Genomic DNA, 18,815 nt, shown 5'->3' on the forward strand with positions numbered 1-18,815 from the left:
AGTAATGGTCATTTTCTTTTTAGTAAGTAAAATGCTAAAAATGAAAATTCAAATGAGTACTATTTTGCATTTATCAGATACTATAAAAATTCAACGATGTTCTTTTAGAATAAAGTATATTCAGATATATTTCAGACTGCAGACTAATAAATACAATGAGCAGTTAACATTTCATTAGTCTAGGGCCGGCCCCGTGGCTTAGTGGTTAAGTGCGCACACTCCGCTGCTGGCGGCCCCGGTTCGGATCCCGGGTGTGCACCGACGCACCGCTTCTCCGGCCATGTTGAGGTCGCGTCCCATATACAGCAACTAGAAGGATGTGCAGCTATGACATACAACTATCTACTGGGGCTTTGGGGGGGGGGGCATTTAATTAGTCTAAGTCAAATTTTTTAGTTTATTTATATTAAAATATTTTATGTTTCAAAGACAATTTTTTTGTGTGTGTGTGAAGAAGATCGGCCCTGAGCTAACATCCATGCTAATCCTCCTCTTTTTGCTGAGGAAGACTGGCTCTGAGCTAACATCTATTGCCAATCCTCCTCCTTTTTTTTCCCCAAAGCCCCAGTAGATAGTTGTATGTCATAGCTGCACATCCTTCTAGTTGCTGTATGTGGGACGCGGCCTCAGGATAGCCAGAGAAACGGTGCATCGGTGCGCGCCCGGGATCCGAACCCGGGCCGCCAGTAGCGGAGCGCATGCACTTAACTGCTAAGCCACGGGGCCAGCCCTCAAAGACAAATTTTTTAAGACAAGACATAAATTATGTCTTGATAACAGAAGCATCTTAAATTTATTTCTCACTAATATAGAGGTTACTGGTTATATCAAGCTAATTAAATTTCACATTTGGTCTCAATATTTTCTCTAGTCTTTTGTTAAATGCTTTTAAATCATTAATATTAATATAATATCAACATTGACCTTTTTCTTTTGCTATCAAGTATTTTCTTTTTATTAGCAGTTACATTTTCTACTAGCAAGTCTTTCTACTGATTCATACTATGGTTGATTTTCATGACTTCTAAAATCAATTCCTTATCTTGTATGAATTTAAATAAAAACACTGCATAACTGTATCACATCATCTTTATTAATCTACTTATAATTTATTTTCATAATGAGCATTTTACTTCCATATTATTTGACGAATAGATCATCAGTTATTATTGAAGGAAATTTTAAAATACCATGTTTATGGCACACTTTTTTTTTATTAGAACACTTAGTTCTGTGGAGTTCAAATAACTTTAAGGGAGATTTATTTTTAATTTCCTGAGGCATAATAACACTAAAAGTAATAGTTCTACTTTAAAATCTTATTTATAAATCTAAAAGATGACCTATTTATATAGACAGAAAAATCTTACCACAACTGCATACGTAAGTGTTCTTTATTGAGCATAAAACATACATTTTTAATGATATTCCATACCTGGCAGTCATCCACCTTTGTTCTCATTACTCCTTTCATATATTCTTTGTCCATGGTTGGAGAGACACCAAAACTATTTCCCATACATAATATTTCTGCTTTTCCATCTGGATAAGTCACTTCCACAGAACCATTCAGAATCACTGACCAGGAGTCCAGCTAATTCAAAAAAATGAAGACAAAGCAAAAAATAACATCATGACCATGCAGCTATAAATGCTAGAATACTCCCTACAAATGATTTAGCAGATCTTTCATTTTGAAGATGGGACAAATCACTCAAGTAAAGTTAACTGTTTACCAAATTCACAGAGCAAGGAATAAAGCACAGCCATATATCTACGTATTTCCATATGCCTAGAACAGGGTACACATTATTTCACTCTTTTAACTTGACTTCGGATATTCTTCTCTAAAATGATACAAGGAAGAAAATTTCTTCTGTTCTCCAAAACACATGTGAAAAGATAAAATGATCACATTGCCTCAATAAGAATATCATTTTGTTCTGACAAGAGGCATTATATTATGAACATGTTACAAAATCTGAAAAGTTAATACATCAAAATATCTCTAGTAATATCATATGAAATACTGTAAATAAAAGAAAAATAAAATAATGAATTTGGAATACTTTGACATAACAATGAGTATCATAATTCCTAAACTATTCAAACTTATTGTTGCCTATTGTTTTTTTTAAGACGAAATAATAAAGAATTGTTTTTTTGTTCATTTGCTATTTCACGAGATCCTCAAATAGCAGCTTTTAAGTAGTAGAAATATTTACTAACCTCTTCACCATCATTTAACACTATGGTCCCAGCTCTTTCCACCACTGCAAACACCATGACAGCACAGAGCTCTCGTCTCACTGACATTGTCATATTGGCAAAAGCAGGCAACTGGTGCATAAATTCCAAGAGTTGTTCTGAAAAGTAAAAGATACTCATAGTAAAAATTACACCTTTTTTTAAAAACAAGCATTCAAAAAGAATGCTCTAGGGTTCTTTCTTTTAAATGCCCTACAATTCTGCCCACTGAAAAATAGAATTACTTTAATTAAGCATCTTTCGTACAAGTTGAATTTCTTGCAGGTATACAAAGAATTCTGTCACTGTGGAAATGGTGACATCGCCTTGTTGATTCAGGAACCTAGTATACATTGTAATTCAAATTCTGACGGAAATGAAAAAATTAATAAACTTCAAATGGGGAATTTCTATTGAAAATGAACTGTGATCTTATTAAGGCTTATTAAGGGGTGAAATGTAACTGAAATGAAACAGAGCTCTGAGAATTCTCCAAAAAGTCAGTGGGTCCATTCCAGTGCCTTTTGGGCAAGTGGATGCCCAAAAGAGTCAGTAGAAATAACCACCTTCAATCTAAAGCTATTCCAGGATTTAGAAGCAAAGGAGTATTTTCTATGATCAGATAAATCTATAAAAATTAATCAACTAAAAAATTTACAACATCATTATATGATAAATGCAAATGAAAACTGATATATTATTTCTTATCCCACAAATTGGGGGGAAAAAAGTTTAATCACTTATCCTATTGGTGATGCTGTTGAGAAACAGCTTATATTTTGGTATAATTCTAGCTATTGACAAAATGGATGACTTCACAATCTTTTCAAGTCCTATGGTCTCTATTTTTAATTTTCTCTCTTATTAGGTAGCTTTACTAATTACTAAGTTCTTTCCTTACTCCTCACCACGGCTCTATGAGGTGCATGTTTTCTTTTTCATTTCACAGCAAGGAAACTGAGGCTCAAAGTCATATAATTAGGAGGTGGCAGCGACATGATTCAGGACTGTCTGCCTCCAAAGCTCATGCTGGACATTATACGTAGTGATAAAGAGCACAGGGTTTGTATTAGACAGCATTTGAATACTCACTAGTTATATTACTTTGGGTAAGTTAATTTCCTTAAGGCATGTTTTTCTCATTTGTAAAAGAAATGATATAATACCTACCTTCATTGGACAGTTGTGAGGATCAAATGCAATAAAGTCCCTAGCACAGAATAAATACTCGATAAACAAGAACTGCAATTATTGTCATTATTGGATACAGTTTGTTAACTGCAGAAACAACATAGAATAGAAAGATATATTCCATGAAAACATTATATTTCCAGAAGGTCAGACAGGGTGGTTTTCTTTGTTCCAGCTGGGTAATGTCTGTTCTGATTAGACCCTACATCATCCCTCCTGTTTAAGACTTCACTACACAGGGTGGCTTCGTTAATCAGAAGAATAACAATGATAAGTGGTACCCAGGAACTCTGTCCATAGGACAGTGTTCTTCAACCTGACCCAGACTGATATGTCAGGAAATCAATTGACTGTTGCAACTAGCATTTTTAAAAAAAAAGAAGAAAGAGTATCAAAGCACATCACTTACAGAAAGAACGAGTTCTGTTTAGTGAAACTTTTATTTCTGAAATGAGAAGGTGTGTATGTGTCGTGCCATAAAATATATTCATTCCTGGGGACAGCAGTAAAGCAATTCTGAATACTACTGCAAGAGATGACCCATATCTATTAAATATGGGAGGTAGGGATCATTGTTTTACAAATGCACTGACCTTTCGATTTGAAACATAAAGGCAAATGAACAAGTCGTGGTCCTCTGACTAGCACATCACAGTTAGTTCTGCTGTTTCCAGACTCTGTTTTCTTCAGCTATCATCCCCCACCCTTCAACATAAAGTATTAAAATATTAACTACGGAACACACATTTTACTCTTTTTCCTCCCCTAGTAATAGCGAAATTTCCTTGGACAAGCAAATATTCGTGGTCTTAAGAAAAATATAAGACCAGAAATTAATTGTCAGAAATATTTTAAATTTAACATAATATTTTTAGACAACAATAAAAGTAAAATTACCACCACATATATAACTGAAGAATATAAAGTATATAAATATGAAATATAAAATATATTCAGTCACTAATACTTGCTATAATGATTTGAAGTGGATTGCATAGACGTTTTTCTTGATTTTTGGCAGACTCCTCCTCTATTAGTTGGTCATGATACAGCAGGATAGAAAATATCTGTGTATCACATATAATAAGGATAAATAATAAAGGAGAAAGAAAAGATCTAATAATAGTAAATATATATAATTCTCTAGGCTCAGTTGAAAAACTAAAAATAAATAAATGCTTAATCAGATGGCATCTAAGAGTTTTTAAGACTCTCAAAGACTCACTAATGGTATCACTGGCTTTGTGATAACTTCTATTCTACTATTTATTACACTGGAGGATTAGAACAATTTAAAAAATAAAGAATTTCTATCAGCAATCTTTAAAAAAAAATAAATAAATATAAAATGGAAGCATTTGGCTATAGGGGCTCAACATAAACTCTGATAGTGCCACAGGGATCACACAGAGTTAAAGGGATTAGGACAGCCAAGAATGCAGAGCTTGGAATGAGTAATAAGATAGTTCCTAGGACATATGGAACGAAGTAGCCATGGATGGGGGAAGCAGGACTAGTTTCTTCTATATTGCTTGGAAGAATCAGAATAATACATTAATGTGACCTATCTTATTTTGTTAAGAAAAGGGTAGTCTTGTTTATAAAAAATATTAGACATTTTTAAAGACTTTTTTTCTAGCCAATGTAACACAAAGAAAAGCCAAATAATCAACTTACAGACACCAGAAGCTAAAGTCAATTTAGAAAATTAGCTTTTCTTATTTGCTTTGGTTTAATTTTATATAAGAAATGATTAATATTAAGACTTTAAAAAAAAATCTGTGGGGTTTTTTTGGTGGTACATGAAAGCAGGGAAAAAAGGAATTCTTTGAAAGCAATCAAAGTAGTTCTCTACCTTAATGTGTCAGGGCTTCAAAACAACAACAAAAAATAAATTCACAACCATTCAATGGCTGTGCCTACAAAGTCGTGAGCTGGAGAGCACAAATGAAGCAAATCCCTTCCTTCAAAGTGTCAAAATAAAGGTATACCTACGAATCTATGGGAACTCAAAGGCCAAATCTTTTAATTCCTGCTGTTTTTAAAATATGATCAAATATTAGCAATTTCATTTGATTCAACTTAAACCATAAACACACACACACTCACCATCCCTTCCCTTTTTTGTGGAGGTAGAGGAAGGTGGTTAGGAAGAGAGGCATCTGGAGAAAACATCAATTATACAGGTGTTTGTAGTTCATATGAAAGATGTCTGTTTTAACTAAGTACAGGAGGATAAGTTAGATTTAACAAGAGTAACAGCAGAAGAGCTAAAGAGTTCTTTGTATTCATTTGTAGGAATCAGCATAGCTCTTGCTTTCCAGAAATTCTGGGAGAGAAAGCTTCTCAGATATGAAGTAAAAGTCTTAAATTTTCAGGAAAGACATGCTACACATATTTTAATAATCATCATTTTCTTCCGTAACTATACTAAAACGAACATATTCAAAAGAGAAAATACATTAGCTTACAAAATGATAACTTGCAGATTAATCTGTTTATAAGCATTGTTCAATCTAATTTTTTAAAAAAAACAAGCTATGAGCAAAGATTCTGGATTAAGATGTCAAATTGAACACACTTCCAATTTCATTCTCTCTTTAAAACTACAATAAGCATATGTACATAGCTTAAATGGTAAACGTTTTTCCTCATAATGTTTGCCTCCCTCAAAACACATGCAACAAGCCACTCATAATGATGTCCATATTGTCCTATATCTAACCCCAATAGACTCAGTTCCTTGAATTTCTCTTCAAATACATATCGGCCCACAAAGAGCTGGAGAAGTGGTAGAACAGATAATCCAGGCTCAGGCAAGGGTTAGAGATTCTAAACGTGTGGTGGAAAGATGACTCTCAACAGAAACTGCTCTCACTGCCAGTATTCTAAGGAAGAAGCCACAGTGCAGAAGACGTACTCAAACCCTGAACCATTACTACACAATCAACTCTCACTCTGATGGCAATGGTAGGTAAAAGGAACCTCAAGAAAGGGGAAAGTGGACATAAAGCCACTTAGATTTTTAACCTCCGGATGCATTTAAAGAAAGTCTTAACCCCCCCATAGCTCATATGCTGCCAACTTGACATTTTGCTGTCTTCTTCCATTCAGTCTCATCTTCATATGGAACCAGAGTAGAAGCAAATTCATTTACATGACAATTTTACCAACTGCCACTTGACTAATGTTTACATACAGAAAACACAACCTTAACACGGACGGTGCTCAGAAGAAAATTAATGGAAGTAATATTGTTAAGAAAGACTACTGTTAATTTTTTTTTTGTCATAAAGTAAGTTAAGAAAGAGCTCATGTGGAAGGATTTTATTAGGAAGTTTTATTATTTTTAGACTCTTGAAGATATTGATTCAGTAAAATTGATTTTTTCAAAATTTTTTTCAACAAATGCTACTGTTTATACAAGGGAAATTTATTAACTAATGACTTTTTAAAGTCTACTATTCTTGGGCTCTATTATATCAGACAATTTTACCTGTAAATATTTTAAATTGTCCTTAGATTCATTTTCTCATCCAAACTCACCAATGTCATCATCTGTCCTGTCAATTGGGTCCTTCTCCAGGCAGTCTCTCACAATGTCCCTACTCATCAGAGGATCTGATGCCCTCTCAATGTCTTCCTCATCATCATCATCCTCAGAATCCACTGCTGTTTCTGGCAACCCACTCAGGTCCATATCACCAGCCTCACTTTCTGTGGCCTTAAAACACACCAAAAAAAATTTTTTTTTAACTGTTTTAAGTAAATCTTTTGTACCCAAAAGAAACAAGAACAAGTCCAGTTCAAAATATTACATTTTTTCTTATATTAATTTTTCTGTAACTAAGTTACATGTCTTCAATATCAACAAATATTTATGTACCAGGCACTATGTAAAAGAATTACTTCAAAAAAACATGAGTGACTTTATCTTCTATTAAATTTTTAGTTAGGATTAATGATTTTATCTCAATAATTTTAATTTCTAATCTGAGCTGTCATACAGCATTTGAAACAGCAGAATAAAGAAGAAAAAGGTAGTATTTGTTTTCACTTCATTTTTCAAAGAGAATGGCTTAAGCTAAGAGCATAAGGGTGACAATTGGTTCTGAGCAATTCCTTCCCCAAAAGAATAGGTGTGGATTTATTAATGCCAGGAAGACTGAACTACTTCTCTCCTATTAGACAGTCTTTACGAAAAAGTAAATCACAAATTAAAAGTAATTTGACAAATATGCAAGCAAAACATTAACAATTAGTTTGATTATCCCCAACTATAAATCATCAAAAAGTCTAAAAGACCATATGCCTACAAATGACACATTCTTTCTTCCCATTCCGCAACACAGTTGACTGCATCACCAATCAAACTGCAAGTAATCAAGATATACTCTAGTCCTTGAATATCTTCTTAGTCATCAGAGTCACAAATTTCAAAATGGTCTTTTCTGTTGGGCTATCTCAAGCCTAGAACAGTTATCCTTTTTAGGTCATTTTATTGCCTTTTATGATTATCATGTCAACAATACAAATATACGTATCATATTGGCCTTATTTGACATTATATACCCAGAATTCACTAACTGCTCAAGCACAGTAAAAATGAATTCAATTAAATATTAACTACATCAATCTTGAACATCACAAACGTGTTTTTCCAGATAAAATATTAAACTCTTTAAAACATTTTATTATAAAACTGTTAACTTTGTAGAAGATATATAAAGTTTACAGACTTCTAATAACTCATAACCCACATGATTTTCAAAGACAATAACGACATCTTATTTTTAAGAATAGGCAAATACAGATTAAGAATAAATACATTAAAGATAAAAATATAAAATGTTGAACCTGATAATAATAATAATAAGCTAACATTGAATACTTACAACGTGCCAGGAACTGCTCTAAGTGCTTTACATATATTAACCCATTTAATCCTTAAAACAATCCTATGCAGTAAATGCCATTATTAACTTTTATTATTCTCCAAACATTCAAGTAAAGAGAAGTTATTTTTCCAAGGTCATGCTAATGATGAATTGTGGAATCAAGATTAGAACCAGGAATTCTGGCTTCAGAGTCTTAACCACATCCTAATCTGTCTCTTTATAACAGATACTTATATAAGGCTTTATACTTTTTCTATAATTTATTTTGTCAATATTTAAAGAATAAATTGTATTATTTTCTTATCAACAAAATTTCACCTTTCTAAAGTCTTGGTTTACACTATAGAACATAAGATTTAATCCCACATTTTGAAGCAATATAAGCACGTTAATATTTTCTAAAGTTTAACAAAAAGAATTTTAATCACATTTTCAGTTCTTTAGATACAATTTCCTGAACTAAAGTACATACGTTATAAGAAAAAACTAAGGGGAAAATAATTGAAGATAGAATACTTAATGAAGACAGAATAATTGAAAACGAAAAACCTAGTGTCTATAAAAGCTCTTTAAACAATGGCCTTAATAAATGCTATTGCTTAGGTAAGACCCAATTACGAGCAGAGGTGCTCCAGCTGGGAGAGCAATAAGACCTGAGGCTGAGGCAGAGAGAATTAATTGTGGCGTGCTCAGAAACACATCTCCTAATTTAAATTCAGAATTCACAGAATTGTCTCTGGATTCTAGAATGAAATTGAAGTAGAACTTGATGTGATGTAGTATGCCAAGGCTTGATCAGAGAAACTAGGCCAACACTGTTATCACCACCTTATTTCTGAAGTTTAGAAATGTGACAATTTGCTAATGTTTGCTATGATTACATTGTCACCCCAGTTTCACCTTAAGATTGCAGATTATTATTCATCACCTTATATTTTCAAATATACAGGTAATCAGTCCTCTATATACACATTCTTTAATATTAGCCTAGAATGAAGAAGGAGCAACACTGAAGACAGAAATAAAAACAAAACCCCAAAAAACTCTTTTAAATAATATAGTCATATAACTTTAGGTTTTTCTTTAATTTTTAAACTTCTAACATATGGTAAGAGATGAAAAGTATATTTTATACCATCCCAAAGGCTCGTTACTATCATTTAAATAAATTATATTTAAGTCTTAAGTAGAACAAAAAGACTTTCAAGTGTGAACTGGACTAATCTCTCTAAAACTGAAGCCTCCACCCCACTTATGTAAACGATCATTAGTTGTTTTCCATCTCTGTTAAATATATTCCATTCTTTAAGAAACCAAATGTTCATAAAATAACATTCACTAAACCAGTAACTTAGAGTATTTTTATTTGAAATAAATGTCCATTTTATTTTAAAATACTACAGAATTCCTTTTAAATAGAACTTGATAAACAATTTTTTAGGACTCTAATAATTTCATAACACCACTGCGTCATGAATAATGAGACGTGTAGAGACTGAGTGGAGTTAAAAATTTAATGAACACCAACTGGTCTACAGGAGAAGCATACTAAAGTTATGAGGAGTGCCTGGAACCTAGTGTTACTGAATTTATATTTGCTGAATGAACAGAAAAACTCAGATTTTAGTATTTCAAATCTCAGCTTTACCATTCATTAAGTGACTTTAGCAAAGTTACTTAACCTCTATGAAAGCAGTTTTATCATCAGTAAACTGGAGTTACATCCAGCCATTCATAGGACTATTCATGGATCAAATAAGGGAAACGAAAGCCAGTTATAGGCTACATCAAAAGTCGCTTCCTCAAGGGGATAGATTTTTCATCTCAGTACTTGCATACATTTACCTCTCCCCATTCCAGCAATGAGCTTGCACATAATTTATATTGGCAGAATTTGTCAACAATAACAAAATTCCGTTAAACACTCCAACCTCTTACAAACTGTAAAAAATTTTTTCTCAGGCTAACAGCACCCATTAAATTTTGGCTAAATGGCGCATACAATAATTATAAAAATAGTGATCCTTATATTAAATGACTACCATATTTCTAGCACTACTTATTTGATGCTTTTAATACATAATAATTAATCTTCATATTGATTCAGCAAATTAGGATTATTACCCCTATTTTTCAGATGAGAAAACACTAAGGGAAATTAAATAAAATGTTCAGTGTAAACAAAACAAAACAAAACCTAGTAATTGTGCCAGGACTCAAAATCAGGTCTGATCAACACAAACTACTAAATACTTTGCCCAGTTTTCTCAATAAACTGTCTTCATAAAGAAAATAGGTAAAATATAATAACATAAAATGTTTTCTGCTTTGTTAAGTCATAAAACATAAAATGTTTAAAAATATATATGTGCATATAAACAATACACTGGCTATTTTCTAGCTTCCTCCAAACTACAATATCACTAAGATTAATGCTAGTTTTTAAATTCTTCTATTCTAAATAAAGATACATACACAGACGAGTATATTTAAAAGGTATCTGATTGTATTTGTCTCAGGAGCAAGAAGAAAGGCTTATATATTTCAGTTAGGCAAATAATCCTGTCCTAAATTAATTTACCTTCTATATGTTTGACCTAACGATTTAGATGCACATCATAGTTAAATAGTAATTTTCTCATAAAAACTAGTAATATTCTTAGATTGATGCTGAAAAGCTCTATGATTTATTTAAATCAAGAGGGACTACATATATTTCGTTATTATAAATACAGTTCTTAAAACCACTTTATTTTGCATTTTTAAAAGGATATCAAAAAATGAACAAACTGAGGAAATATTAAATGCCATAAAGCTCTAGTGAAGTGTTAATTTAACAAAAATAAAAATAAAATTACTACTGCACATTTTATCATTAAGTACTTAAAAAGCATTTACAAAGAAACCTTTTTGCTTGTTAAATATCTCACACATATACCCATGTTTAAGAGGTATGCTTACTAATTATTCTTGATGTAAATAAATTTTGTGCAGAATTTCAAACATACATATTTAACCCAAATAGCTCCTAAGTCAGACCCTGAATAAATTTATGCTAGAAAGTTATTTTAAATGCTAATGCTGGGGCTGGCCCCGTGGCTTAGCGGTTAAGTGCGCGCGCTCCGCTGCTGGTGGCCGGGGTTCGGATCCCGGGCGCGCACCGACGCACCGCTTGTCCTGCCATGCTGAGGCCGCGTCCCACATACAGCAACTAGACAGATGTGCAGCTATGACCTACAACTATCTACTGGGGCTTTGGGGGAAAAATAAATAAATAAATAAAATTATTAAAAAAAAATAATAAATAAAATAAATGCTAATGCTGATGTTAATTTAACTGAGACAACAAAGTGAGCAGGAACTGCCGACAAAACCATATATATGTATAAAGTATGAAAATGTATTTGAAAACAATATAATGTTTGCATTGTCTAGTTTGTGTATCATAATTTATGCTGTTTCTAATTTTAGCAAATCAATGTCTTTTATTTCAATATAGGCTTTAAAAATATATACACAGGGGCTGGCCGGGTGCTATAGTGGTTAAGTTCACACATTCTGCTTTGGTGGCCCAGGATTCTTGGGTTTGGATCCCAGGCGCAGACCTACACACTGCTCATCGAGCCATGCTTTGGCAGCATCTCACATACAAAATAGAAGAAGACTGGCCCAGATGTTAGCTCAGGGCCAAGCTTCCTCACCAAAAAAAAAAAAAAAAAAAAAAAATACACTTATGCCTAAAAGAAAGGAACAATTCTTCAAAGCTCTTAATATAAATTGTTAGGCTTCCTTCCAAAAATTACAATCTACAATAGGTGTAGAATGTCTGTCTATAAATATTTATTATAAGTAAGAAAGTCTGTGCTAATTTGATAGGAAAAAGTTTCATATTTAAATCCTCATATTCTTAATTACTAATACATTTTAAACATTTTATTTAAGGTACAGACATTTTCATGTTCTCTTCTGCAAACTACCTACTTTCGTCCTTTGAATATTGTTATATTGTGAGCCAAATATTTTTCTTATTAACTTGCATAAGTGAGTTACATTATAACTTTAATTCTTTGTCTCAATTGACCTTTTAATTATTAAATTTTTTGATCATTCATTATACCATTAAGAGTGTGCTAACTCTTTAGTTTATCTGGAATTTAATCTTAATTATGATATAAAGTGAGACTATAAAATGACTCCTGCACCCCAAAGACCATTTATTGAATAATTCATCACTTTCTTCATTGATTTGTGAGGTTTTCTCTATTATATATTATATCCTTACACATGAATTCTGTTTTGCTTGAACTTTCTGTTCTATTGATTGATCTATTTTTGTACAACTATTTCCAGTCCACCTAAGTCACGGCTCTGATAATAATACCATTTAACCAGGACATGTCATGGCTGGAAACTGCATTGTCTCATATCACCAACTTAGGCATTCTGCTTTCTATCACCAACAACTGCCTACTTTTCAGCTTGCTTCCTTCTGCTTCCAGGGTAACCCCTTTTCATCTCAAGCATAATCTTCAGTCTTCAAGACCCTACTACCTTCTATGTCTAGCTCTCACATCTCAAGCTTACATTCTCTAGTCTAATGTTTCAATGACATTCATTCAACACATCTCTACTGAATGCCTACGATTTCCTGGCTCTGTAGTAGGTTCTAGAGAGAAAATGGAGACAAGACACAGAAATTCCCTGCCTTCTTGAAGCTGTCATTCTAGTACGCAGATAGAACAACATAGAAAGTAATAATCGTTTCAATTAAAGTCTAAATAAAAGGACTAGTCAGGAAAGGAACCAAAATGTAGGATCCACTTTACAGACAGTAATAAGGAAAGAACTCTCTCAGAAGATGGTACTTGAAAATGAAGGCAGAAAAGGATCAAGCTAGGAGAAAACATTCCAGGCAAAAGGCATGCAAAACAAAGCTCTGTGGTTAACAAGAGCTTGGCATGTTGCTCCATTCGTCTTTGTGTTACACTCACTGAACAAAACTTCAGTCCTGGGTGAAGCCAAATCTTTGCTTTCTTTGTGCTTACTGTGGAGAAAATTGCTTAACAGGGCAGAGGGAAATCAGTCTGTACTTGAGAGCACCAACTCAACTGAGCTTTCATTGCTCTGGTCAATTTGCTCTCCTACTCTCTGAAACTACTATTTCAAAACTTCTCTCTCCTTAAAACTCTCTATCCACCAACTCTCTCACTCTCAACAAATGAACTTAACTCTTGAGAGAGAAAAACAGAAGCCAACAGATAGAAACTCCCTCAACTCCCAAATTCCCCACTCCAAACCTACCATGATATGTCCCTGTTACAACAGAAGAGAGTTTCTTTTCTTAAAGCTAGTTATTCCACTTTGCTCTTGAATTCCTCTCCCCTCACCCTCTCAGGAAAATTATTCTACTCTTTTCTCTCTTGTACACAGCACTCAACTTCAACTTCACTGTGTCCATCTCGTGAGCATTTATACTCACTTCAATGTGACAGCTTTCTCCTAAGTCAGAATTGTACAAAGATTAGATGGGCTGCTATGGGAGATAGTTGCCCATCCCTGGAATTGTTCAAGAATAAACTGGATGAGTGATTGACAGGAGAGTAGCAGGGGATTCAAATACAAGATTGGTCACTGAACCAGGTGCATCTCTCAGATTTCTTATCATCTTAAGAATTTCTGATTTAAATATAATAGAGATGATCTATTGGGGATCTCTCTATTAAATGTTAAGTTTTGTATAGCCAATAATTAAATCCTTAGATACATCAATGGATTTTTCCTTATAAAGGATATAAACTTAACAGGTTATATGCCTGTCATCAAGTTTGAAATGAATAGCCTAGCAACTTAACTAAAGTGAATCAAAATACACAGGGATCTTCTTTTCCATCTATACCCCAAGAGAAAGTCCCACTATAGGCTGCAAGCTCCAGCCATGTCAGAGCAATTTGGAGTTCTGACCCACATTCTCGATTCACAGACATTCTGATGGTAGCTGAGGACAGCAGAAGGACCAGCAAGGATTTCCTCATGAACTTACCCCAGCCTACTCAAGGTAGTAACATATAAAGCTAGAATTCCCCTCAGAATATGTCTCAATAAATTATATAAACAACTTTATAAGTTGACCTTATAGAAGTTCCATTCAGGTTTGTATATACTTGAAGAAAGCAGTGATAACTGCTACAACCTCAAGCTGTGTTCCCACTACAGATCTTTAAAATGTATAATCATCTCAAAGTTTATAAGACAAGAGCTCTATCATGATGTTTCAATTAAGATAAGCTAAAGCACAGCTTTTACTTATACTGGTCATTATTCTATTATAAGGGATACTTTTGAATAAACATTAAAAAAATCAACTTCTAAAAATAGGCAGGGGGTGTGAGGGACGGAGAGTAAATTTACTCTGATCCACCACCTTCTCCTCCTGTAACATTTGAAAATGGGATTACTTTCTAAAGATTTAATTACATGTTAACACTTAAGGCATCAAAGTAGAAATCTGAAAAGTTACTTTAAAGAGCCAGATAATTATATTTATTATTCCAAAATAATAAAGAAATTTTTAATCAGCCAAGAATCTGCAAATAATTGCATTTGTGGCTGTCAACTATTAGTAAGTTCTCTACAACACCCTCAAATTATAGAAAAGTGTGTACCTATTACCTCCTTAAAAGAAAATTAATTTTCTAAGATATACTAAATTTAGGACTTACACAAATATGTTTTGCCCTGATGGTATTCTAATTGTTTAGTTACTTTCAGTAATTGTTTTAAAAAAATAGAAACTTAGCACTGCCTAAATACATCAACGACCCTGTAACACTTTAGAAACACTTGTTTCTAAAGAAAGGTACTTTTATGGTCATCTCATACCACGATTCCTAAGAAGCCAAGAATTACACTTTGCAAAGTGAGTATTATATTCTTTTTGTTTGAAACCATCCAAAATCCCATATTAGTAATCTGTATTTAAAGACCCCTAAAAAGGACCTTTCTTGCATCTTTTAGTCACTTTTCCTAAATTTGCACTTTCTAAGCCAATGAACTATTCCTTAACAATTAAAACTACTTTGCTTTTAAAACATTTTTGGAATTCCATAGTTTAGTTTTTTTCTATCCATCAGTATCATAAAAATTTATTTTAAATACCTAACTAATCTATAGGTAATTTAAAAAATTCAAGAAAAACAATTCAATGATCCAATCTTAATCATCTCTTCCCTTTTGTCATACCCAAGACTTTAATAAGAAAAACTTACTATAAAAGCATAATTCTGTTGTTTTCTCCTACAGTTTTAGTCATGAAAGAGTCATAAACCTAATATACCTATAGTAAAATTAATAAAATATTTAACGTCAAGAGTAACATTTCCATTGTAATGACTCTATTTAAAATTCATTACAGAGCAGAGGCAAATACAATCAGACACTAGTTCTACTTCCTAAAACAAACATATAACATACTATATGTCTGTGTGAAGCATAAACATTAACATTTTCTGTACACGTATGCACATATAATATACACATATATTTACTTTATAGATGCTATCAATTAAGAATCATAAAACTCCTTAGAATACATGAAAATAAAGCAAATGACAAGGAAAACACCTTCTTACCTGGTAGATATCGGAAAGACTGCTGCTTCCAGAATCACTAGTGATACTACATCCTGAATGGCTAGAAGAAACGTGTGTCACCTGTGGGTGGAGACTATCAGTAAGGTGTAGTTTTGTGAAATCTGCAGGAAGCTATGGAAGGAGCAGGAAAAACTGGGATTACAATTTGAATCAAGAACTCCAATAAGACATTTAAAAATAATATTATACTCTACCCCATACTATTTAGCCAAAAATATTATTAGGAAAGATCCTTCTTTTTCAAGTTCACAAATTACTAAATACTGTCTTATTTACCAAAAGTCATAAAATTAATTTTTAAAGTTTATGGGCATTCAATGAACCTTAAATAATACTAAATTCAATGCTTAAATAGGTGGGTTTGATGGTTAAGATGAACTTGGACGAGCATTTAATTCAACGAGCTACAATTTTCAAATTACACACCAATGAGCAAATTCGTTTACTACTATCTGTTAGCCATCACAAATGCAACTTTGTGGCAAGAAACAGCTTTAATAAGAAAACAGATTTGAGGTTCTTGTATGCCAAAATGATGTTTAAAAGTGGGGAAAAAAATGATCATCTTAGAATTGATGAAGTGTATTCTTATACAAGTAACTGTGCTGGGCTCTATGGAGAAAATAGAGAGAAGAATGCCCTCAAACAACTTTGAATTGAGAACGTTATAGACAACATTCACCTATGACACCTAAATATCAATACTCTACTTGCTCATGTTTAAACTCTAAATAAAAATAGTCTGTATTGAACAGATTCACTATGCATCCCTCAAGTGCTTCTACCACTCCCCCATATAGCAGAGAAAATGCATTGAAAAAGGAAACATTCATACATTTTCCCATTCAACAAATATTTACTGAGCACTTTTTCTCTTACTATGTGCTAGTCAGTGAATGAGACACTAAAGAAACACTGCCCTTAAGAATCTTACACTCAGGGCCGGCCCGGTGGCTTAGCGGTTAAGTGCGCGCGCTCCGCTATTGGCGGCCCAGGTTCGGATCCCGGGCGCACACTGACACACCGCTTCTCCGGCCATGCTGAGGCCACGTCCCACATACAGCAACTAGAAGGATGTGCAACTATGACATACAACTATCTACTGGGGCTTTGGGGGAAAAAAAGGAGGACGATTAGCAATAGATGTTAGCTCAGAGCTGGTCTTCCTCAGCAAAAAGAGGAGGATTAGCATGGATGCTGGCTCAAGGCTGATCTCTCTCACAAAAAAAAAACAAAAACAACAACTTAAAAAAAAAAAAAAAGAATCTGACACTCATAAGTTATTACCAATTCTTTTGAATTAAAAAAAGGGCACTATTTATCCATAATATCACACTTCTTATACCATTGGCCAATATACATGACACTTCAAAACGTATGCTAACTGACATCATGCAATACTGATAACATTCCCTCTTTCCTGCCTGCATATTGATCCTATTTAACTGTTGAATAATAATAAAGACTAATGATTAAAATAAAACTTAAATACGAGGTTACCTTAGCAACATTCCCTTCTGTCCTTTGACCCTCTTTCCCTCTCCCCTTCGAAAAACAAGATGCCATTCCATAGTTTAGAATAAGCTTCACAGGGAGCTGATTCAGATTTATGACAATGACCAATGGGTTTTTATACCTCAAAGTTCCAAACAAAGAGGCAAAATGTATTTATATCCCACAATCATTCAGATCTCACTCAATGAATAGATTATGATATTTAATATTTACTAAATCTGTACAGAAATAATACTTTTTAACTTCATAGGAGACAAGGTATACAAAGAAAAGATTTAAACACATTTATTAGGGGGCATCTGATTAGATGCCAAATAAATGGATAAAAACACATATGTTGGAGGAGCTCAGAGAAGTGAGATGTTTATTCAAATGTATGAAATCATTGCAAATATGACATATCTCACTAAGAGTGTTTTTAAAAAAATTGATAATTGAAGACATTGTGAAATATTAGATAAAATTAAAGAGAATAACAATTTCCGTATAAGAAACAGGCGAATACCTCTAAACTGAGAATTTATGTATTTTATTCACAGTGTAGAATAGTGAAATATTTGTAGGATTTCTTCAGAAACAATTTGAAAACAGAAGTTTACAGACATATATTAATGACTATGATCTTACGTATAGTTAAGTGATAGATATCAGATATTAAATAATGTGTTCAAAGCCAGGATAAATATCCTTCATCATCCTAGCTACGTTTCCATTTAATTGAGTCACTCGCCACAGAAGGCAACTGGGGAAACATTACTCTATGGCTCAGTGATTTTAAAAGGCATCAATCGATACGTGTAATTACAGAACAACAAACTGATTTCTATTGATTATCTTTTATAGACATGACTCAGGTTGACATGTGCCACATAGTGTGATTTTTTAAATTAACTTAAATATGTCAAATGAAGATATAACTATCTAATGAATTTTTAGTCACTAAACAATTATTTATTCGAGTCTCATAGGACTCTCTCCTCTTCAGTATCCATCAGCTGGTCATCCTTCCTGACTGAGAATTCACTGTGTGGAAAGCACTTGGAGCTATAGAGCTGCAAATCTAATAGAAGAGACATGGATCCAGCCTTTATATACCACAATCTATTCATCTATGTCTACTTAGAGCCACAAATACCAGAACTACATGGCTATGTTAGGCTGAGAACCATAAAGACTGTCTAAAGAGAAAAGAAGAAATACTTTCACTCTTAAGAATTCAATTCTATTTTATAAACACTTACTGAGTATCTGCAATGTCAGACACTCTGTTAGGGGCAGGGAATATCAAGGGGAATAAGACATTCCTAATTCCAAA

General features: G+C 33.2%; 1 protein-coding gene across 14 annotated transcripts in view; it reads right to left on the minus strand.

Moving 5' to 3' along the window:
* RAPGEF2 (Rap guanine nucleotide exchange factor 2) overlaps window positions 1–18,815 on the minus strand; it is a 243,450-nt gene that overhangs the window by 34,067 nt on the left and 190,568 nt on the right. For 13 of the 14 annotated variants that reach the window (XM_014780249.2, XM_014780245.2, XM_014780250.2 and 10 more), the window contains 4 exons: window positions 15,965–16,096; window positions 6,985–7,162; window positions 2,230–2,366; window positions 1,436–1,594 (listed from right to left, as the gene is read on the minus strand). In XM_014780249.2, the coding sequence (XP_014635735.1) occupies window positions 1,436–1,594; window positions 2,230–2,366; window positions 6,985–7,162; window positions 15,965–16,096 (606 nt within the window). Of the gene's footprint in view, window positions 1–1,435; window positions 1,595–2,229; window positions 2,367–4,031; window positions 4,261–6,984; window positions 7,163–15,964; window positions 16,097–18,815 lie in introns of those variants that run through there. The other variant, XM_087437477.1, reaches the window with a different exon arrangement.

Source organism: Ceratotherium simum, chromosome 12 (genome assembly GCF_057802395.1).
Source record: "Ceratotherium simum simum isolate JZ-2026a chromosome 12, ASM5780239v1, whole genome shotgun sequence".
Taxonomy (NCBI): Eukaryota; Metazoa; Chordata; class Mammalia; order Perissodactyla; family Rhinocerotidae; genus Ceratotherium; species Ceratotherium simum.